This window comes from Mastomys coucha, unplaced genomic scaffold, assembly GCF_008632895.1.
Source record: "Mastomys coucha isolate ucsf_1 unplaced genomic scaffold, UCSF_Mcou_1 pScaffold15, whole genome shotgun sequence".
Lineage (NCBI taxonomy): Eukaryota > Metazoa > Chordata > Mammalia > Rodentia > Muridae > Mastomys > Mastomys coucha.
This window is the reverse complement of record NW_022196897.1, coordinates 130,466,537-130,491,305: the sequence shown is the minus strand read 5'-3', so window position 1 is coordinate 130,491,305 and position 24,769 is coordinate 130,466,537. Positions and strand designations below refer to the sequence as shown.

The 24,769-nt window shown below is 43.0% G+C and overlaps 1 protein-coding gene across 1 annotated transcript in view; it reads right to left on the bottom strand.

Annotated features, from left to right (window-relative positions):
* Positions 1-24,769, bottom strand: part of Slc24a3 (solute carrier family 24 member 3) — a 485,196-nt gene that overhangs the window by 408,244 nt on the left and 52,183 nt on the right. Inside the window, exon 2 of the mRNA XM_031372121.1 lies at positions 7,173-7,301. Coding sequence (XP_031227981.1) covers positions 7,173-7,301 — 129 coding nt within the window. The remainder of the gene's footprint in view (positions 1-7,172; positions 7,302-24,769) is intronic.

Genomic DNA, 24,769 nt, shown 5'->3' with positions numbered 1-24,769 from the left:
AAAAAAAAAAAAGATCCCAATTAAATGCCTTGAAGATCTTAAAGGATATCAAAGTTAAAAGCTAGCCCTTTCCTAGCGGCACAGCCCACGTCTTTTAAGCTTGTGATGACTATGAACTAGAAAGTCCTCTACTCCCTTTCATCCTGTTTGTCCCCAAAATGGCCTCTTTGGCCTTCCCAAGTCAGAAGACTTCCTGAATAATCCCTCTATCTGTTGTCTTCTTGCTGCTCAATCTGTGAGAGTGATATGTCTTGCTGACTTGAAAATTCTAATCACCCATCATCAAGCAATCCTAATGCAGTGGCCATGTTCTAATGGGTCTGCAGGACAGTATAGTGACGATAAATGGTTCCTGTCAGTCTCCCTTCTTTTCACTTCTGCTAAAGAAGATAAAGGGAGAGGCAACTCATTATATGCAGGCAACGACCACGGAGGACCCAACGAGTCTACAAAGCTCACACCATTAGTGATTGTACAATCTGTAAAGGTGGCTCTTTAATTGGCCCCTTACATGAAGCAATGAAGCTCAGAGAATTTGGAAACCTCATGTAACATCAAAGAGGTGAAAAAGATAGACTGGGATTTAGGATTTCCACCAGAACTCAGATTCTCCCCACACATTTAATGCTTTCACCTACATAAAAACAACTAACATTTTCTTCTGAGGAAAACATGTAATTTGCAACTGGGTGAATTTCTACTTCAATGATAACCTTCCCAGGGTGAAGGAGAATCAACAGTGTCACCTTGATCAGATGAAGATTGCCATGATGAATCCAAGGACTGAAGCTGGGCTTGAAAGGCATAATTTGAATTATGATTTTTCTACAGTGGCATACGCCACCTTTTTGTCTAGTTAGGAGTACTATTTTTAACAGACTATGACCAAAAGCAAGTTGGAGAGGGTTTATTTGACTTACAATTCCATATGATGTCCCATAAATCACTGAAAAACTGTCCTACTTGCTTGCCTATTGCCCAATCTTGTAGAGACATTTTCACAACCACAGCTCCCTCCATTCTAACATCGGTCATGTTAACATAAACCCAGTCAGTACACCATTCTAATAAAAAGCATAAAAACTTTTTTTCTTAACTTTGGAAGAAATTAATGTAGTAGGATCCAGGTAGCTATTCACTAGACTTGGTTTTTTCTACATTCTGCTAATATTCATGCTGTAGCCTCTTTTGTCATGTGACTGAATTCTGGCCTGTAGAATTTGAACAGATATGACCAATTCTGCTATGCCCAATCTCCATGTTTTGAATTTTCAATGTGAAGAAATGTGGGGCCCTGGAAGTCACTTTTGGGAAGACAAAAACCTCTAGGCAATAGGACCAGAAGATCATGCATCACTTCTTATAACAAAGCCAATCAGGGAGGAGGAGAATTCTGCTTGACAAAGAAATGCCTCTGGTGTAAAGCCCCAGATCTGTTATAGCAGCTATTACCCCATCCAACTAATGTGGCAGAAAAGTTTGACATAAATTAAAAAGCATATCACATTAGTTTCTAATTTTCTCCTTGTAGGAATGTGAGCAGCTGTTCTTTTTGAATCATTAAGAAAACTGTAGCCTCAATGTCAGAAAGATGGGGCAAGAGCTTGTTGCATAAGCATTAGGACCTGGGTTTGAATCCCCAGCACCCATGTAAGAGCCAGGCATTGTCAACCTGGAAACTTAGCACTGAGGGTAGAGACAGGAGGAGCCTAGGGAATTCTTTGGCAAGCTGATCTAGTAAAAATGGCTTCCAGTTGAGTGACAGACACTATTCCAAGGGAATATGATGGAGTGATAGGACAACACACACACACACACACAGAGAGAGAGAGAGAGAGAGAGAGAGAGAGAGAGACAGACAGACAGACAGACAGATAGACAGACAGACAGACAGACAGAGACAGACAGACAGACAGACAGACAGAGACAGAGAAGGCAAATGCATCTACAAAGAGAAGTTAAAGTTGTTTGACCTTGAGCAATAATGTATGGATATTTAGCCTTTAAACTTAACATTTTATTCTGAGTTCAACACCAGCAAAAATAACACTGAGGTAGTAACAACTGGTTCTTCCTAATGTTTTTCATGTACTTAATAGAAATATATTCAATGTAATTTTTTTGAATTTTTATCTGTACAACCTTACTTTTACAAGGTAGAGCAGCAAGAAAAACATAAGCTTGAACTTGAGTCAGCATTAAGTTCCTATTTGTTCAACCTAGATAATGTGAAGCTCAGGTTATCTGTAGATATCTGCACAGTGAGTATCTATGGTGGGGGAGCTTCACTTGACTTCTAAGTCCCATCACCTTTGGGTTGGTTGTTTATTCCCATCTAAATATTGATCTTTCATATAAAAGATTACAAACTGAAGCTTTCATGCTTCATACATTGGTCATACCCAGTCCTGGATTAAACTAGTCAACTCCAATGTTATTGTTTAAATCCCTAGACCAAGTGATCTTGGCATGCTGTTCACAGCCAGAGCCTTGTGTGGATTTTGCCCATTTATTTCTAAGTTCTTGCTGTCTCCCACCACACATACTCCTTGAACCCACTTAATTTTGTTTCCTCTGGTCCTTATCTGCTGTTCTAATTCCCACTTACCTCCTAGGTTTCATAGTTTCTGATCAATCCACAAACCATTGGTCTCTTGACACATTCCCTTAAGACAGTCTCTTGCCAACCTTAGCTTCATCTTGCCAAACAGGTCCAGTTCTCTTTCTTTGCTCCACAGACCTTAGACCCAACTAAGCCAAGGGACAGAGTGAGCCATGAGCTGCTCTTCTGTATGAAGGGCCTCACACCAAAGCCTGTCACTTCAGCTATATTTCTCCTTCCAAAGTTTGTTTGAGAGAGGTGCCCTAAGAAGAGACCCATTTCCACAAAATATCAAAGAACTGAGAACAGGGGAAGACAGAAGTTTCTGGAAGCACACTGCAAAGTGTATAAATGAAATCCTGCCGAGTGTACACAGAATTATTATAAAGAATGCATTTCTCCTGCTGTTGCCCACCACCCTCAAGATTACATTTAGTTAAATTAATTTTCTGTGGATCAAATTTATTCAAAGTGAAATTTCTCTTAATAGATCATCTGAGTAAACAATTTCAAGTGTTATTTGCCAAAAATGCAATATGTTTCCAGACTTCAGATGAAATCGGCAATGTCAGGCTAAGAAAACAGCCTCAAAAATTCACAGAGAGCTGGAACAATTGCCTGAAAAAAATAGGAGCCTGGAGGTCAGTCTTTTTACTCAGTTCTAGGGGGGAAATGATAGGTTTCCACTAAAACCAGGGGTGACTAAATATGCCATTTTGTAAAAACCAAAAATGCCTAAAATAATATATTCATAAAGTAGCAACTATCATATAAAGAGTAAGACACCCCAATGTTGAAAGGCCAGTCCCATGTAACACTGCTATTTCATAAGAGGTCATGCACTCTGAAAATGGGGTGTTCTAGGCTACTGACCTTTGGGGAGAAGGAAAGATAAGCAGAGGGAGAAGAAGAGGAGAGGGAGAGGTGAGGAACATGTGGGGGAGGAGGGAAAAGAAGGTCGAGATGACTTGGAACTATGCAAATACAGCAAGTTATTAGGAGAAGCAGGAGGCTGACTTGAAGTAGAAGTTTTGTTGAGTCTCTATTCTTCAAATTTCTCTGAATTAGTGGGTTTGTGTAATGGAAGGCATGAAATCTGGAGCTCTATTTCACAGCTGAAGAAATGAACCTCTGACACACAAAGCAGCTCCGTAACACCAGGGGGGAAGTAAATGCCCCAATTCTACCTCCAGATCCTGAATCTATAGGCTTCCTCTAACAGCATCTAAAACAGAATCTCCAAGGACAGAGTCTTGGAACTGAAAACTGTGGCAACATAAGTGGTAATGGACTGTGCTTTGGGACAAATGTCACATTAACTCCTGCCTATGACCTTGGCACCATGGCTCACATGGCTACAGCTCAACTGGCACCCAGCATGCTCATGTCTATACAAACAATCACCCCTCCATGCACAGAGGGAACCTGGGTCCATTGGCTCTGTCAGTGCAGGGGCACTATTGGCATCACAAATAGGAAGTGAAAGAGTCCAGAAACCACAGGCTCCCTTCCTAGCCCCTGCATTAAGACTTCTGAGAGCAGACACCACTGTATTCAGCCAGCACAATGATATTCACTGTGTTCAGAACCTCTTAAAGGAAACTGGACAATGATGGGTGAATGGACCTGTCACAGCTCACTCCAGCTGAAGTCAGACATAGAGATGAACACAGCAGAGCCTCGTTCTGACCCACAGTTTCATTTTCCTTGGTTTCCCGCAGCCAACCATGGTCCAAAAATATTAAATGGAAAATTCCAGACATGAGCAATGCATAACTTTTACATGACTTTTATTATTTTTATTTATTAGTATATTGATATAATTGCTCTATTTTATTAGCAGTCATTATTATTGATCTCCATTAAAGATTATTGTAGTATACACTTATAAGAAATACACACACACACACACACATATATATATCATCAGGGCTCAGTGTTCTGTTGTTTCAGACATTCAATAGGGGTCTTCAGACATATCCCCATTGAATGGAAGTTGACAGTACTATTAAACTAATAACATTAAATCACAGCCTTATCTGTGATTTGGCTTTTAATTTTTGTCTCATACATCTATCTCTTCATCTCAGAAAGGCCAGGTAGGTCATGCATGTTTGGCATGTTTTGATCACATCATTATTAGTGGCCAGCAGAGATGATGGTATTTATTATCATCTTCAAAGCTTGTCTTATAGATAATCGTACTTGCTCCTCACAGTTCAGCTGACCAGCTAGCTGCACATCTCTGGACCTCTAGAGAGTATGAGTGGTTGATAGACCAAGACTGGCTATCTCTGGTGAAGAGTGGCTATGGACTCACAGCTTTATGAATCTTGTATCATGGCTCTCTTGAAATGGAGACAGGGACACATTCCAACAGACATGGGAAGTTTGCAAGTCACCTCTTACTGTACAACTATGACACAAAGGGCCCTAAACTGTACATACTTTATGACTTCAGTGCCAATTCTCACTTGTGAAAGATCAGAATGTTTGCCATCATTTCTAAGGAGCTGACGGGCTAAGAGAATCTGATTATGTTGCCTTAAAGCCCATAGGTTCCAAGCGAGAATTCAAATTTATGTGTGACTCCAAGATCTAGGTTAGAAGGTTGGAAATGGAGAACAGATTATACACATCCATCCTTCATTCTTGAGCTGTCTGAAAGTGAACTAGTAAGACAGAAAATATGTCCAGAGACCACTGGAAGTTTTAGATCAGCCTGTCCAATAGTCTCTCCTATGCTGATAAACATGGTTCAGGAACTGTGCTGCCCAGTTATAACAGCTGCCAATCACATGTAGCAATTGGATATCTGACAGGGATATAATACAATTGAACATCTGGAGCAGCTGCATGTTTTATTTTATGTTACTTTGGTTCATTTGGTTTAATTTTAATGAATTTTATGTGCATGGGTATTTTATCTACATGTACACATCTGTACCATAGATAGTTCTGGTACATGCAGAGACCAGAAGAAGGCATTGAATTTCCAGAACTGGAGTTATAGGCATGTGAGTGCTGCGAATTAAAACCCTGGTCCTCTAGAAGAATAATCAGTACTCTTTACCACTGAGCCATCTCACTGGCCCTATTCATTTTATTTGAATTGTCATTGAATATTATCATCCAATAATGTTGAGAATGCAAGTCCCAACATGCTAGAATGTGAACACGACTCTCTGCCTTAAGCATGCTCATTTTACCTATAATCCTAGTACTTTTTAGTCTACAGTTGAGTAAAGTAAGAGTGTCAATTCTGTCACCATATTCCTTTGCAACCATTATTTTTAAGGTTTTGTTAACATATATTGATTGAGCCTTGTAGCAGGTTTAATAATGACATTTCCATACATGCATATCATAGTCTTCTGTGTACAGTGTGTCTCAGCTCTCTTTCACTGCTTCCTATCTACCTTTCATCCTAAAACCTTTCTTCTCTTCTTCTCTGTAGCCTCTTTTAGCAACTCCACTAGATGCTAAGCTATGTTTGTTTGTTTTTGTTTGTTTGTTTTATCAACCCAGGTATTTTATTGCTACCTATGAAGTCGAATCATTTCTTCAATGGAAGAATGACTTTCAATGTACCTGAAGTTTCTCCACCTATCTCCGTAAGGAAGTGATTGCTAATAGAGTGAGCAATGCCACTAACAGCAAGGCTGACTACTCTCTCCCCATGAAGAAAGCCACACCAGCAGGAGTTAGGATCATCCCATCTCCACCAATCCTGCATATAGACAAACTCACTGAAGGGTATTCACCACCATGTCTCCTTTAACTCCATTCCTTCCATCCCAAAGGTAAAAGTGGGATTTTCACTACTATGACTTCTGTTTTCCTACATCCCAGTTATGATTTGCCTATTAATTGAAGAAATGCATTGAAAAACTGACTACCAGACAAGATCATAAACAGAGTCCATGGAGTAGAACCTCCATATTCCCTCTCCTGTGTATTTAGGCCAGCCCTTGATATGTCTATGCATCTGAGGTTATCCACAACTATCCACTCAACAAGGAAATTCAAGCCCTTCATGGCCATTTTCATTCATAATTAAATGTAGCTCCCACATACTTAACTGACTTTTGAAAATGGTCCTTGTGAACTATTGATAATAGCATACAGTAACCATAAGCCCTGCTAATTGAGGGCCATAGCTCATACATTATTTTGAGGGTAGATGTACAAGTATCTAGTCTTCATTCTTTCCATTTCTGTTTAAGAAATTATTGTTAAGATGCTTAGTATGGTAGGGAAAGGTCCTTCTACTCATCATTCCAAAATGACATAGACACACATGACTTCTTGAAACACTTTCCATATCAAAAGATCTAAGGTCTTTGGGAATGTGTTGACAACTGTTTATCCACACTAAAGATGAGACAGGTCTTTAGATACGGAATCTTCACATTGTTAAAATCAAATGTGAGTTTCTGACACATAGACCTTAAACGTCTTTAAAGTCTCTCTGGATTCAAACTTAAAGCAGAGACATGTCACCCGGCTCATCCTCAGCCATAACTGAAGAACATGGAAGCCATTGTGAAGACACGGCCTTCACTGTTACCTGGTTCTGTGCAGTTCTTGCTGCTCCGGAGTCCTGTGTCTTCAGAAGTCAGTGTATCATTCACCTGCATCAGCTTTCTCCCCACCATCCATTTTCTATCTTCCCCGATGAGATCCATGAGGTCAAGTTCTGGAGAGGAAAAAGAAATCACCACACATCACTAACAGCTGAGTGCAGTCTTTGCCCATGATGGGAGCCTGTGCCTTAATCAGCTCACATTTTTCTCTGTGCTGCATGAATGCCTTTAAGGAGTCTTGAATCTAACTGTCTGAGGGCCTCTGACTGTTGAATCTGACTGGGCCCAACAAAAACAGTCTTTTATCCAATGGCAGGAAGGAACTTATATATAAATACTTCATTACCTGAGATGGATGACAGAGAGGTATGCATTCTAAACTGGATTCCAGACTTTCTCACAGTGTGAATAAACTAATGTTGTCTACATGATAAATCTCTTGATAAAGTATATTTGGTTGCTGGCTGTCTCTTTTTCTTTCTCAATCCCCTACACCCAATGACATGCTAAAACATGTTTAACAACCAATAATAGTGAAGGAGACAATCTAGACTTATAATCATTGGATGATTTCCATGATAGCAATACCTTCACAAGAGCCCAATTCAAGCTACAAATGATGCTATTAAGAACTGATCTGGGAAGAGATACAGACTATGGACTCTGTTGGGTCTGTGTGAACTGCGTTAGCCTACTAATGTCTATGTCTCCACTATATTTACTTAAATTGTCTCTCATATAAACCAACTGCAATCGATTCTTGGAAGTTAACCAAAGCTAAGGCATCACTTCACCATCCTCAAAGCAGTAGCCTACAAAAACCCAGTACAATATTTCATAAAACAAGAGATGAAGGAAAAAGAAGGCTACAGAAGGCGGGTGAGAGGGGGAGCCATGCATTGGTCTCTGGATGGGGTGACTGTGGAGATGAGAGTGCCAGCACAAAGAACAGAGAGGAAAGGGCACATGAGGAAAGAAGCTCTCCATCCTGGCTAGGGAATGTGGAGTCTGAAGTTTCTGCTGATAAGATTATCAGGAGGGAAATTATATAGCTTCTTGGTAATGATACCTCAGGCAAGAGAGCTAGTACAAAGGAGATTCCTAACAGGGAATGGCATATGATATAGTCCAGATGGGTTCTCTGTGGGTTTCACAACAAGAAGGAGACTCCATACGTGCATCTCTGTGTGTAGTGATGACCACTGAGGGAAAAAATATATATAAAGAAAATCTTTGAGGACCTAAAATTTCCCCCGAGAGCAGGAGGTTTAACAAACTCAACAAAGGATCATGGAGTGTGGGGGTAGGGGGTGCGGGGGAAGGTGGAGAAGGGAGCATGGTCTAATAAAAAGCAGAGAGAAAGAATCAAAGGAAGAAAAGTTAACACCATGGACAAATTCAGCAAGACAAAGACAGAGAAATGAAAGCTTGAGTTTTGTGTGAGGGGCTTATTGAGGATGAAGGTGGCCAGACATAGTAGCTCTTTCTAGTGGCCTGGAACTAGGGAAAGAAACTATGGAAGATTATCAGCTCTGAAATGTCTAGAATAGCTCTGGCTAGAAAAATGGTTGTATTGTGTTTTTATTCGTTTGTTGAGAAAGAACTGAAAGTTTGATGGGTAAAAGGGAGAGAGGATATGGAAGGACTTGGGGAGGGGAGAAAAATATAATCAAAATATACTTAAATTTTAAAAAGGCCTTAAGTAATAAATATTCTTAAAAATAAGAAAATTGGCTCTAAATACAAGACAAGGGCCATAATTTTTTTGGCCCAGCAGCCTTCACACAGACAACAGAGTGTACCCAACCACACAATGTCGGTCAACCCTGAAATGGTCAATGTCAAGCTAGAGGCTACTATCTCCTAGCCCCTATTTTTACAGGGGTTATAAATTTTCCTTCATTATTCTCACAATACTACATGGGAGAGTATGATAATTATCTCTTCAGTACCAAACTGCTATAAGATCACCAAAACTATTCTGTAACCCCAAACTGAAATCACCATTTCCACCTTATTAGTGGATAAGTTAGGGTCCTAGACCTTTCTGGAAAGAGCAGTGTCCATCTGCACCTCACTTCAAAAAGCCACAGAGAGCATCAGCAGCTAGTGAATTTAGTTTTTTTCTCAAATGTATCCCCAGTCCTGAATGTAGAATTGTAGAATGTAACTAGAAGTTAGGTATGCATCCAGAAAATCACCCATAGATGGAGAAGAGGGGAAACCGCTCGACAAACAATGATGTCAAGCAGAGAAAACAAACAAATTGACCAACAAACAACAAACAAAACCACAAAACTCTAAGAACTCATGAAAAAAGAATAAGGTCAGTGGCCATCAACCCTAATAATCAGTCTTAAAACATAAATATACCATATTAAAGACTATCAAAAATGTGGGGAGTGGAGTCCTCTTTGTCCTAGGCTAGTGTCAGGAACAGCTCCTAAGATGAAGAATGGAGCATCACTGGCTTACAAATGTGTTCTCAGGAAAATTGTGCCAGGGAATAGAGAAGTAAGGTAGGGAAGGTATGCTTCAAAGCTAGTTCCCAAAATAACTGAGGAGCACTGGGTCCCTTTAAAATCATTATAAGCCAGAGGGAAAGCATCTCAGATACTCAAGATGTAAGGGAGCAGCATCCTGCTCTGCTCATTCTTCCTCGTTCATGGCTTTAAGGCTATCCCCAGAAACATTAACTCTCCAACTTTTCTTTTGATTTATTTCTTATTACTTTAAAGTGTGTGTGTGTGTGTGTGTGTGTGTGTGTTTTGTGTAGGCTCATACACAGACACGCACATACATCCATCTCAGCGCAAGTGCCCATGAAGACCAGAGCTGGGAATCTAGGCTGTTGTGAGCCACCAGATGTAGGAGCTAAAAATTGAACTCAGGTCCTCCGCAGAAGCAGTATGTGCTTTTAGCTTCCGAGCCATCCCTTCATCCTCTCTAGATTTTCTAACCTATGACTTGGAGCTCCAGATTAAGCTCTGGTGCATAGCAAAGACCTTAGATGCAGGTTCTGGAAGGTGTACAGTGCCAGTGAGCAATAGAGTTCAGAATAACAGACATGGGCAGAGTACTAAGTATCTGCCAGTCTCCATGGTACCTAAAGAACTAATCATGCTGTGGCTAGCAGAATGGCCACTCTACTGTCTGTCCTCACAGTGCGGGTCAGAGGAGGGTGCTTCATGGACCTACAATCTTAAGGTTCAAACAGACCCTGAAGACTTGCAAAGAAACAAAAGTGTTTCTTCCAATGACTCCCAAAGCTCTTTTGCCAAGTTTCCATGGCTCTGTGACTCTAAGAGAAAAGCTGATACCAATTAAGAGATGTAAAAGCAAAGCCAGCTATTGTAGCAGAAAATTAGAGGATTTTTTTAACATAATGATTCAATATCTTTAGGAATTAGACACTATTAAGACAGCCCCTCAGCCTTCCAAAACCTACAGACTTTTATGTCAACAAAAACAGACTTGACCACCAATCGCTGATACAACCATGATGTTCAGAGTTTGAGAAAATGTTAATATGAATAATAGTACTGGTAGGAACAACATTCAGTGAGAACCAAGTTTAATTGTGTTGTAGTTCAGTTTGGTTTTCTCAAAAGTCTCCTAGTAGAAGAGATAGTTTCGTGGCATCTTTACCTCTGAAGCAAATTAGTCCAAGAAGTGCTTGCCTGAGGGTATAGGCAACCTAAGGCCATAGTCAGTGCTTCCCATAGATTTCATCATTCTGCTTACTGAGTATCTATTATGTGCAAACAGCTTTCCATTTTTAAGTATGGTTTTCTCATTTGTTTTTGTTTTTTTTTGTTTTTGTTTTTGTTTTTGTTTTTTTAAGACAGGGTTTCTCTGTATAGCCCTGGCTATCCTGGAACTCTCTCTAGCCCCAGCTGGCCTCGAACTCAAATCTGCCTGCCTCTGCCTCCCAAGTGCTGGGATTAAAGGTGTGCACCACCACCACCCGGCTAAGTATGTTCTACATTCATAATAAATCTATGTGGAAATATAGCCTCTTCTTTTGCAAACAAGGAAACGAAGTGGAAAGCATTCCCTGGTTAAGCAACTTGCCAGCATCACACAGTGAGCAAGCAGCAGAAGAAAGATCTGCATCCAGGATTGACGGTTTCTAAGGCCACCTTCCTGGCAGATCCCTGCATGGAAGAAGCTCATCCTGGTTATGAGGCACAGCTGATAGTAAGACAAATTGAGAAAAGGGCCTCTACCTTACACTAGGTGGAAAGTGAAGACCATCTCACTACATCTATTAAACAGTCCCCAGAAACCATTATGAAGTTCGGCAGCACATCTGGAAAACCTCACAGACCAAAGACTCGAACACTTGAAGTCTCTCACTCTACGCACGGCACTACAGTCAGTAGCTGCCTAGAGCCTGGCTATCTGTGACATGGACTGTTCCAGTTCTGCATTTAGAGAGCAAAGATGAAAGGTGGGCAGTGGGGGTGTTAGGAGACAGGGGAGGATGAAGCAGATGTGCAAAGGGTGCCCACACTTGCACTTTGTATTTTTCTCTCTTAACTCACCTCCCTGGCTCCTTAGAGTTCTCTGCTACAGGAAAGAGGTTGCTCTGCAGAGCTACACTAGAGCAATGTCAACAAAAACACTTGGCCCCAATTCACAGCATTCTTGGCATCTCAACTGCCAGGCCCTGAAAGTTGCATGTTGGCCTAATTAGTCAGGGGAAAGGGAGGAGGCAGGGGAGAAAGGGATGGGGGGAACAGCAGGCTTCCATGTCACATGTCACCAGTAGAGGAAGCTGGTAGGGCTGTGGTCTTTGAGCAGAAGTGACAAGAGGGGGCCATGGAGAGGCTGTGTGCTGCTGCTGTCAGAGGAGGAAACTAGGTTCTCAATCTAAGATCCAAGCTGCATGCACTGAGGAAGCAAAGAAAGTGGAGGCTGGGTGCCAAGTTTCCATTACAAAGCTGTGTGTTCACCCTTTTGCACTCCAGCGCCCTGCTCCCCCTTCCTCTCATTCTCTGTCCCTCTCCGTTCTCCTTCCCATGACCAAAGCTTACAGACCCCAAGGATTTCAGATACCAATGATCGATCCTCTTAGGAGCCCCACGACCCAGATCCTCAGCTCACAGCCCTGATTCCTAACACACTATCTCTTGTCTGCTAGCGCAGGCCTTCTAACCCTTCTCATATACTGGTCTTGGGCTCAGAAGAGAAATGAGGTTGTTTGCTCTCTAGCAAGGGATTAACTCCTCTGATAGCTGGACAGACTGAAGACTGTACCACCAGTGAAGGTGGAACTGTAGGAGAGAGAGGGGTCAGTGAGAGGGGTTAAGGAAATAAATGATCGAAGTGCACACACACACACACACACACACACACACATACACTTACACACACATATACACACACAAATATGTGCGGGAAAATGTCACAATAAAACCCATTATTTTGTTCAATTAATATGTGTCAGTAAAAATGGAAAATAGAATGTAAAATGCATCTTGTGTGTCCTTCACCTATGCACCAAGTTCCCTTCCTGTGCCATGTCACCGAATTGTTACACTTTTGCTCAATGTGTCGTCGATCAGCTGACCTGAACCTGGAGTTCTGAGTCCATAGTGCACTTTCCCACTTTGTCCCAGAGTGCTGGGAGCCAGTGAGAATGGCCTGACAGTTTCAAGCAGTCCCTCTCTGAGAGCACATACAACTCTATCCTCCTGAGAACTGGAATGCTGTCCTGGAGTGGAAAGCCAGCATTCCCAAGTGTCCCAAAGACCATGGCAACAGCCCCTCCCTCGAAGGTACAGAAAAGTTTTTTTTTGGAATCTCCTGCATCATTCAAGAAGGAAGAAGCATAAAACAGCCCAGGACACAAGGTTCAAGCTGATGGTGATGGCCACTGACCAACTCTAGGCTGGCCCTGCACGCCTCACCAAGGCTATAAATACCCACCCTGCAGTTTACACAGCTGCCTCCACTCTATGTACTCCAGGTCTTCACCCCAGGGTTGGAGGTTGAGTTTGCATAAGCCGGCAGCCAGCAGACCGCCTTCTGCAGTCTCTAGGGATCAGCACACTCCCCACATGGCCCCTTTTCTGGCTCATCCCTTGTATCCCAAGAGAGTGGTCAGGCAATTTTTACCTTCTATAAGTGAAAGGGGTTTATACCTGAGGATTTTTTTCTGTCGATTTTTTTTTAAATGCTTTATTCTTATTTCTTAAATCAGCTTATGAAGTAGCAGGTTTCCATATGGGGCTTTTATACATATTCATTGGGGCCAATTCTCTCCTCTTCCCACTCTATCCTTCCCTTTCCACTTTGTTTCTATATCTATCCCATCTCCAATACAAAATCCTTCAGAGATTCCAAATAAAAACTTCCCTCTGTATTGCTTCCTGGTCCTTAGGAAGGGACACAATGTATAACAAAGCCATAACTCACTGAAGTGAGCCCTCCAGACCCAGCAGAGAGGAAGAAATTGAGGATAAGTGAACCATATACTAGCTTCTATCAAATATGTGCAAGCTTCCAGAAAGGGTTCTGGAGAGATGCTAGGTGTCTTAGAGAAGAACTCCAAACCCTAGAAAAGCCATGGATTCTATTCACTTCTCTTCCTCAGATCATGTGCACACTGTATCTGGCAGGGAAGAGGACCCTAAGAATCTGATGGGCTGAGTCACACCTCCAGTGTTCCCCATCAGCTCTGGTACTCTAAGGCAGAGCTTTTGTGATTGATTTAAACTTCTTCCTATAGTCTCTACTCCAACAGAAACCTTATGTTGAATTTGAATACAGTTGAGGGTCTTAGTCCCTTTAAAGAAATATCCTTCTTCTCAGAGTAGAGGGAGCAGATAATCAACTCCTATCAGTCACCATCGCACTTAGAGTGGGATGCTGGGAGTCAGGAGCCTTTTCAGACCCTCTTTCAGGCTGGGCATTGGATTCTGTATTATGACTCGTGCTGCATGCTGACCATACCAGTTATGCAGTCTTCTCCCAAATGGTGAGAAGCTGGCCTCTCAGCACCAAAGGAAAAGGGGTTGACGAGTCTGTCAGAACCTGGCACTTCTGCAGGTATAGGAAAGGAACAGAGCACAGTAGAATCAAGCCTTGGTGGAAACAGGGAGGATGAGAACCTAAGCAAGATGCTAGGTCCACGGCTCTCCTATGAGATGGATGGTATACAGCCACATCGTTTAGCTATAGAAACTGCCCATTCCCAGACAAGTTTGCAAGTTCAGCATAGCAATGAAAGGGGAGGATTGTTCCCTGCTACACACCAAAATATTTTAACTCCTAGCACAGCCTGATACTGACCACTCCATTGTCCCGCCTTACACATGCACACCAATTCACCAATCCTCAGGGAGTCAGGCATGGGAAGAAGCAAGTCTGATGAGGCCCTAACAAGGACAAAGGGACTACCCAGAGTTTTCTACTAAAGGCATGAGAAAAATCTGAATTGCTGCTGAGCATTCTGGGAATGCCAAGGTAGGGTAGTTGTGAGACTGATGCAGGGATGAAGATTCCAGAAAGCTTTCACCATGGCATGCACTCTACTACCAGATGTAACAAATAGGATTGTTCTAATGACGCATGCATCCTTCCCAGAGCCCAATTTCCTCTTGATGGTCCATTGACATGTCAAGGATCCAAGCTCAGCACCAATACCTTACTTTCTTATTAGTCTCTGAGACCATTTTTAAAAGTTATAGATGGTAGCTAGCCTTTTTTATAACTAGTGAGTTAGGGCCAGTGAGATGGCACAGTGGGTAAGAGTTCTTGCCACACAGCCCAATGACTTGAGTTCAAGCCCTGGAACCTAGCTGGTGGGAGGAAAAAACGAACTCCTGCAAGCCGTGCTCTGATTCTGGTGTCTTGTGCATATTCTATAAGTAACATACAAATGCAGTCTTGAGAGCAGCGGCACAATAAGTACATGTAAAAATTATTTTTAAATATGAAGTGTGCATTTATCCATTATAAAATGACAACTACTATAAATATGCTACAATTTTCTGGGAAGGACATGATTACCAGGTAAGTATGCTCCTAGCCAATATTTTCAGAGAACACACATAGACACCCACAGACAAACATGTATCTTCCAAAATGACATTTGAATAGCTAGTGAGAAATCCGTTGCTTTCCTAAAGTAACTTGCTCTATGGAAAGGCCATTAGAAAAACAAATATTAAGACATTTTGTGGCCCCTTATTGGAAAGATAAAGATCAGCAGACCCTAAACACAGTCTGTCTGTCCCAGGCAGAATAAATTAGGTAGAATTGTATGATCTACCTAAAAACATTCCAAAACAAGGAGTTTTGCACACATGTACTCAGAGTGCATAAATGTACCACGTAAAAAAATGAACAGATTAATCAGCTGGGGCAGGATGAGGATTCTTTGCATAACTGGCTATGACTGAATGTCAGTGTCTTCACTCAGTAGATCGAACTGACAGTGGGCTTCTACCATTTAGATCCTTGAGCCTTCCTGGATTTTTTTAAGCCATTAAGCTTCAATACTAAACGAAATGCAAAATAGTCAGAGCTTCAAGCACATGCTTCTGGAAAGTCACAGGTTCAAAAATGATTAAATGTGTTGAGTCATGTCTACTCAATAAAACAATGCTCATTCACTCATTCATTGAAATCTAAATATTTTGTTCTATGAAAAAAAACCCATAATTTTAACATCACGTTCTCATTTTTATTTTTACCTCTTAAATCTATGTTTCTGGATATTATAGGGTCTAAAGTTATATAAGTGTTCTTCTTTTAAATGTAAAATAGAAATCCAAAATTAGGTACAAGGCCTCAGTAAAATACATCATTTTCACACATAATAAAGTATTAAAGACACAGGGATTCACATTGTTCAGAAGAATTTGCAGATTCTAGCTTCAAATGACTCCATCCATCCCAGCTAAGCCACGCTCCGCTGGTGTGACTGTGTTTTCCATACAGCAAATACATTTGACCCCTGCAATCCTGACTAATATGTTCCTTCATTTTTCTTAAAAACTCACATTTTGCTTCCAACTGAATAGAATTTGACCACACTACATCACTTGGCTCCTCAAAAGCACAGTCTTTCCCATCATCTGTGCTTGAATAAACACTCCAGTTTATTGCTGGGTACAAGTACAAAATTGTCTACATCTTTTCTCAGGCTACATCATCCTGCTGTTGCAGAAGCGATGGAACAGGGACTAAGACTCCCCCTCGTCCTGGGCTCTTCTTAAGTCACATGAACAATAAAAACATCAGGAGAGTCTGCTGAAGGAAGAGAAATAAAAGGCATCTCCCCTTCTGTGGTCCTAAGGAGAAAGCTCTTAAAAGACAAGAAGTACCAGGATTCTCCCTGGGGATGGTGGGGGGTGATAGGGGCCAGGGATGAAGGGACAAAGCATTAATACTGAGGAAGAACAGTTCATAGCCTCACAAAGAATAAGAAATATGCCTCTGAATGATGGTTGCATGAGTAACAGCCATGTATATTTTTCATCACCCACTTAGGTAATGGCTTTCCTGACATGGTTATCCTTTTCTCATTGGTCTCTGGGAAGGTCTTCAGCAGAGGATTTGATACATCTCTATTGAGAAATTTAGCTACACTGGAACTTTGTTTATACTCCTCCACCCCTCTTTGCATCTCTTCTCCCTTAATTTGAATCACCTTAAGATTTCCAGTCTGGCCCTGCAGTGGTGGCACACGCCTTTAATTCCAGCACTTGGGAGGCAGAGGCAGGCAGATCTCTCAGTTGGAGGCCAGCCTGGTCTATACAGTGAGTTCCAGGACAGCCAGGGCTATACAGAGAAACCCTGTCTCGAAAAAACAAACAAACAAACAAACAAACAAAAAATAAAGTAACAACAACAACAAAAAAAAGATTTTCAGTCTGAACCCCAAAGCAACCCTTCAGCACACCCACATTACCCATTCTAAAAGGAAGCTCTATTCACCTGTAAAAGCCTACATGGAACCCATGGTGAACTACAACAATCTAAATGTCCCCATAAAGCCTCACCTTTGGGAGGTGAGACCTAGGGGGAGGTCTTAGGAGACAGGATGCATGCCTTAAAGAAGACTTGGGATGCTGGTCCCCTCTTCTCTCTCTCTTATACTTCCCAGCTACCACAAGTGCTTTGCTCTTCTATGTGTGCCTGACCATGATGCTTTGCCTCACCACAGTTCCAAAGCAACTAGGCAATTGATAATGGCACTTTCCAAGTGTAGGATGCAAAAATAGACCTTTCCTCTTCACAAATTAATTATCTCCATTGTTTTGTTATAGTAGTAGAAAACTGATGAACATATTAATAAAAGGCCATCATCTCAGGGACCATGATGATTGGTTCTGACAAATGGCTATAATTGAACCAGGCCAGTCAAGCAAGAGTTCACAGGAGTGAGACTCACCCATTCTCTCCCAGTGAATGTGAACCTGGAGCTAGGAAAGCCAGAGCTTTTGTGTAGAAGGACACATGAGGCACACACAGGTGAACAGAGACAACACCAAGAGGCAAGCTGCCAAGGGCCAGGTGACATCATGTGTTGACTTTGACTGATGAATCCAAGATGGTCATGAGCTTTTCAGTCACGTGCTACAATGATTTCTGTCAGCAGTCTGAGCCAGTCTAAGTTGGTCTTTCTGAAACAGCAGTGGAAAGATTCCCACCCAATCTAGGACTCATTTTTCCTAAAATCCCACCTCCTGTAAAATCTGATGAAATCTAAAGTACTGCTCTCATCCAATCCAGCTTGTCTTCCTTCTGCATTCACCATGGTGCAGAAAGCTGATTTTTTTTCTCTGAACAAACATTCCTCATGCTGTCATGCATAGTGAGCTTTTCAGATGCCATCTATAAAACAAAGGAACAGATCGGGAAGAGCACTGGGCTACTGTGGAGATTAAGATGGCCACAGGGAATAAAGAGATCAATTCCAGGCAACAGGTGGTGAAGTGAGGCCACTGAAAGTGGATCCTCTTCATATAAGCACAGCTCCGCAAATTCTCAGGCCAGCCCTGGCAGCTGACAGGCAAGGGCCAGCACATTCAAATGGTGAAAGGTCCCAATACTGTCATGGAAGTGCAGGAATGCGTCTGATGGTAATTCAGTGCTGGCAACAGTAGAAAGTGTCCTTGTTTGGGTTCCCCAAAATGCTAACAACGTTAAGAAGACAAAGAAAAAAAAGCCAGACAGTGGTGGCACATGCCTTTAATCCCAGCACTTGGGAGGCAGAGGCAGGTAGATTTCTGAGTTTGAAGCCAGCCTGGTCTACAGAGTGAGTTCCAGGACAGCCAGAGCTATAGAGAGAAACCCTGTCTCTGTAAAACAAAACAAACAAACAAAAACAAAAACAAAAAAAAACAAAAAAAAAAGGAGAAGAAGAAGAAGGAGAAGGAGCAGAAAGAGAAGGAAAAGAAGGAGGAGGAGGAGGAGGAAGAGGAGGAGGAGGAAGAGGAGGAGGAGAAGGAGAAGGAGAAAAGAAGAAGAAGAAGAAGAAGAAGAAGAAGGAGAAGGAGAAGGAGAAGGAGAAGGAGAAGGAGAAGGAGAAGGAGAAGGAGAAGGAGAAGGAGAAGAAGATGATGATGACAAAGACCTGGATGTAAGCAGTTTGTTTGGAGGGGGAGGGAGAGGAGGCTAGGGGAGCCTGGAAGGCGAGACAGGGTGGGGGATGGGGAATGTACCATGATACACCATGGAGGCCCTTTCTCCTATCAAAGCCCAAGCCCATGGGACATTCAGTGATGCATCCAGAAAGCCTTCCCAAATTGTCCACCTGAAGGATGAGTGCTGTGTTGCTACAGTTCCACCACTTTAGAGAGTTGCCCCTAAAAACACAAACTCTCCAAATTCCAGCCAGTATTTTGAATGGATCCAGCCAGCTTCTGCGTCTCAGGGATACCCCAGTTAGAAAGGATTTCACAATGAAACAAGGCATATCCCATCATTTCAATGGGAATCTGAATTCAAAGTGACCTGCTGACTACAGCTGTGGCAGGAACCCAAGGAGAGCAGACGGGGTGTCTAGAGGGAATCCAAATGATGTCATGGACCAAAAGTTACCTTGGCCTTGTCTTTGATGCAAAGTCACTTGAAGCAAATGGGAAGACGTGTGCAGCAGCAAATGGGTTCAGAGCTGTGATGGACATTCTAATGATGATCCTCTTTTCTCTCTCACCATGGAAGTTGACTCCGGAAGAGAAACAACCCCTTTGCCACCTCCAAAAGAGGCCAGGAAAATGGAGGGGGCTGGTGGTACACTTTCTATTTCAACACAAAGTCAATTCGCTCTCACTGTTCTTTGGGTCATGCTCACACCTCTCCAAGCTGGAGACTGAAGCCAGCAACAAGATTACACTAGGGGTGAATGGAAAAGCAAGATCTGCTCCAGGCCCTCCTGTCTCAGGCTGTCTCAGGCCCATCAAGAAGAAAGGCAAGCTGGAGAAAGAGGACACCACTGAGCCTGACAGCAAGTGACAGGCTGGGGAAGGCGGGGTGCTACCCCACCACACACCTCCTGAGAGGATCTCATCATCCCCCATGCTGACTTTCCAAGGACCCCTTCACTTCCATTGTTTCACAGAATTCCGACAAGCAGCACAGGCCTCCGAGGCAGGCTTCCAATGACGTCCCCTTGGAAAAACACTCATTGAAAATGAAACTCAATTACTTAGGATTGGGTTTCTGCCACATGCACCTAGCTGTAGGCTCCTGGTCCCACTCAGTACAGTTTGTTCCTTGCAGGCTGCCTGCTCCCTGCTTTCCAGCTCATATTCCGTCCCCCAAAACTACACTGAACCAGTCCTTTCTGAATATTAAGAAGATATTCTGTCCCTTATAGCTTCCATGGTCAAGAAACAACAGCAAACAAAGGATGTACACACACACACACACACACATGCACACGCACACGCTCACGTACTCGTGCACATGCACTCATACACACGCGTGCACAACAACTCACTATAAAGGGGTAGTAAGACAAGAGATTCTGGCAATGAACAGGACTTATTGTCTCTTCTAGAATTATATATGATCTCTCCATGGCAGAAAGATAAATGGATGGTGGGAGCACAGGTATGTGTCAGGTACAGACTGGGGTTGGTACTTGGTAAGGCCCCATGGTAGATATCCTGAATGTGTCTTTTTCTCAAAACTATATCCACCCATCCCCATTGTACCAGCAGGTAGTCATAGAGATGGAGTAAGTGGCTTGCCTTACCTCCATGGTTGGGTCACTACTGTTTGAACAGCAGGAAGTTGTACATGACATGTGTCTGGTCTGGGAGAGATAAATAACCACCAGTGAGACACAAAAGGAAGTTTAGTAATAGCTTCTAAGAAGGATGGAAGTTCCTCTTGCTTTTCACAAAGAACTGTTGATGTCATACATGGCTTTCTATGTGAAGAATTCAGACATGGAAGTATGGCAATCTCTTTGCCACCATGAAAGAAGCTGGTTTTGAGATGAAGCAAATACAAGGGCAGGGAAAAAATATGAAACTGGGTTCTTGATGTAACCATGGATCTGTTTACTACTGGAGCCTTGATACCCCATACTCTATTAAAAACATCTGTGGTGGAATCACCAGGCAAATAAAGCATTTTAGTTGTTATTTCTGACAATATGAAGTGCTGTGCCTTCTGCTGTGGCATAGCACTGCCATGAACCAGAAGACCCTACTTCCTGTCTGGCATCTGCCTCTTTCTGGTCTGTGTCCTTACTGCCTCAGAACTCCCAAGAAGCTGACCTTCCATGTGTCAGCTGTCCCAGAGGTCTATCAGCCCAGATAATAGGAGTTTTCATAAAGGTAGTAAACTCTCACTCAAAGTTTCCCTCCTCCTTCTCAGAGCCCACATCCCATCAGGTCAAATCATGCCCATCTGCTGTGTGTGGAAGAGCGCCTTGTCCATCAAGGCTGCCTAGCAGGCAGCTCCACACCATGGCAGAGGAGGGGAGAAGGAGGCTGGAAAGGGATGCTCTCTGAGAGCCACATTTGCTTCGGAGACTTCACTGAAGCCATGGCAGTGTTATGAATGTCACCATCTGTTTTCTGTGGCAACATGAAGCAAAGGTTGAGCCACACAAGAAGCTGGGGGAATCTGAGGTGCTGTAGATAGTCATTTCTTGCTATTTCCTGCTCCCGAGGACACCCTGATCTGTGTCTTCAGTTGGCCCCTCTGTACTGATGACAGGCATGACAGACAGGAGCTCTCCAAGTCAGAGGAGTGTGTCTCCCTTGGCAGAGGAGTTTCTTATGGGAGGGCAGAGAGCATATACAGCAAATGAAGCCATGAGCAGTGCTGTCTCTTGAGCCTCCCCAAAGGTCCAGAGAGGTCAGGGGTCTCATAACTCTTTGATGGGAAGCAATAAACCAGCAAGCTATCTTCCTCCAAAGCAACCAGAATTTTTTTTATCACTGTTTTTTGTGTCCAGTTTTAGTCTGCCTAGCTTTCCAATCAATGCTACTCTTTCTACCATTTCTTCCAAATACAGCACAAATACAGTGATGTCTCCTCCTTCAGTGATATATGCATGTTTGTCCTTTTAACATTTGTCATTTTAGCTATGCCCACATCATGCCAGACATAGTCAAAGATGTACATTCCCATTGTATTTCAACATCTCAATATGACAGTCACATTGTGGCATGAGGGTTGTTATTGCTATTCCTTAAATAAAAGCAAGTCTTGGAGTTGAGTCTAACAACTTGTCAAAGATATAAACTACATGTTGAATCCATGCCATAGGTAGACAACCAGCAACACTGAATCTAAGATCGGCCTGATAATAGTCCTGGTAGATTTAAGGTGATCACCCCAAATTCCCAGTGTTTGTAGGAGCAGAGTGTGGCCTGCATCCACCACTCTTTATCTCCAACCCAAGAATCTTTTATTAATATTTTAGTCCTTTATACTCCAGACATTTGAACTCTGACCCAGCTCACTAATATTATCTTCCCCTTAGTGTTTGCATCTGAAACAAGGAGGGACTGGGCCATTGTTACAGATATGATAGGGGTTTCTGAAAGAGATTTTACAATAGAGAGGGGAAAACAGTGAAGCTCGAGGCACTGTGAATGTGGATGGTAGAATCTCACTGGTGGGCATCGGAGTGGCACTCTGCTTTAAAATGTCTCTGGATGGTTTTATATAAAGTATTAGAGACAATGTTGCTAAGGTTTCATTAGTGCATTAATCTTGATATTCCCCATTTGGCAGCATCTGAAAGTAGAGCAAGCATCATGGCCAAGCTCAGTGTCCACAATGAGCTCTTCCAGGTGAGGTCATGCCTGGCTGTGTGGCCAGCATGCTCACATCACTTGGCTGATCTTTAAACATGACAGTGTACTGCCGTTCAGAGGAGCTTCTACGATCAGGATTACTCTGCCTCAGGGCCTTGTGACAAAATGCTGGCACCTACTGTAGCCAAGCACCGTGAACATATCACTGAGGCAAATCAGACAGTGGGGAGCAGTCTGCTCCAGAACCATATCTACTTGAGTCCTTACTCCAGAGACACCCCAACTCTCCCAGCATGTCAAGCTGTACCTTGGTTTCAGGCTCTCTTCCAGAGGAGTTTGTCCTGTCTTCTCATTAGAGGTGTTGGAAGACTTAACCCCAAGTAGCAAGACCTCATGGACAAAAGTCCTCTCTGGGCTGAGCCATGAAATAACCCAGCTCAGGGGGAAACACCCTCTGTGCACCTCTGTGAGATCGCATGTGTACTTCCTCGTGAGAGCACTGTGCCTAGCAGAATCGCCCAGTTAATTCACTTGTGATTCGGGGTCTATTCCTGCACTCACATTAAAGAGGAAGTCTTCTGCTTAGCTGGGCTATTTTACTGGTGACTTACTGCTAGAACCAGATAGGCCCAGATGCCATCTGCCCTGACCTTGTGCTTGATCATGGCTGTGTGTGGGCTCCACTCCAGCTTGTTTGTCTCTGGACATCTCTCAAAGTTTGTACTTAGTGAGGAAGTTACAGGAAAGCAAAATATCATTCATATCTTCCTCCTCATCCCCGCTTTTTGGACTAGTCCTCCTTGTATCCAGTTATCATCAGAAAAGACCTTGGCATTTGTTTTGTTCCATGGCTTTGCCATAGGCAGGAAGGGCTCACAGGATAGGAAGTAACCAGCCAGAGAAGAGCCGCATGCTGGCACCAGTGTGGTCTCAGTGAAAACAGTTAAAGACGCAGAAAGCATTACAGACAGGGACCTTCCCAAGTGTGTGTATCAGGAATGCAGGAGTGCAGAGGGCTTCTGGCTCAGCTGCAGATTCTGATCAGCCTATAAGGTACAGGTGGAGAGCAGAGGAACATGCTCTCACAGCAGAAATAAAGACCATCCCCACAGCTCTGGCTTAATGACTAAGATGATGTCCAGTATCACTCAGGAGACAAACCTCTGTGTATATCTACGAAGGAATATAGATTGGGTAAATGAAAATGGAAGTCATACCTTAAATGTGGCCAATTGCATCTCATGGAATGGCATTGCTGGCTGACTACAAAGAAGAAAGTGAGCCAAACACCAACACTCACTCCTCTCTACCTCCTGACCCTAGATGCATGTGAGCAGCTGCCTCATGCCAGTATGATGTCCCTGCCTCGATGGACTACATCCCCAAAACGGAGTCCACAGGAACTTCCCCCCTCCCCTAGGTTGAACTTTCCAGGTATTTTGTCATACCAGAAGAAAAGTAATATAGGTATGTTTCCTGAAGTAATCTGGGTATATTGCTTCCTTCCACAGACTGACAGTCTACAACTCTTGCAGGACTCTAGGCTGCAAAGGGGTATAGCTCAGACTTCTGAAAGTTCCCACCATGGCCAGCAAGTGCAGCCGGCAGAAAAAGAACATTTAAAAAATAACTTCTCCAGGAGGAATCACTCAAAAATAAATGAAGTCATTTTCAGTCCTCTTTGCAGGTGTACTTAGGGCTCAAGGGTTGAATATTGAGCCTTCAGAGGAAAATAAGACATTCCTACCAGAAGAAGCAGGCAGGACAGAGAAATACAGGCACCCAATGAGCCCCCTGGCTACCCCAGAATCAATTGCCTTGCCTATTTCTCTCAGCTATAGCTCAGGGGAGGCTCAATTAAGGAAACCTTTGTTCAGCGCAGACTGTGAATTTTTAAAGGCAGTTCTGTCCATGGTTATAAACATAGCTTTGAATGGCTCGCAGGGCCAGGGAAGGGGAAAGTCCAGCTCCGAGGCTCACCCCACTTGTTCTAAAATTTCTCTTTAAAAACCTATTTTTGAAGTGGTTCTTAAATAAAAAAGAAAGAAAGGAAAAAAAGACCCAAATGACTTTTTTCCTCAAATTGAGTTCTCACAATAAAGGCAGATTAGTCATGAGAAGTTCAAACCTGGGGGAGCTTGGCAGAGAGGTAGGATGCTGGAGCTGATATGGTCCTTAGGGACTGGCAGAGGGGTAGGATGCTAGAGCTGAGAAGGTCCTTAGGGACTGGCAGAGGGGTAGGATGCTGGAGCTGAGACAGTCCTTAGGGATTGGCAGAGGGGTAGGATGCTGGAGCTGAGACGGTCCTTAGGGACTGGCAGAGGGGTAGGATGCTGGAG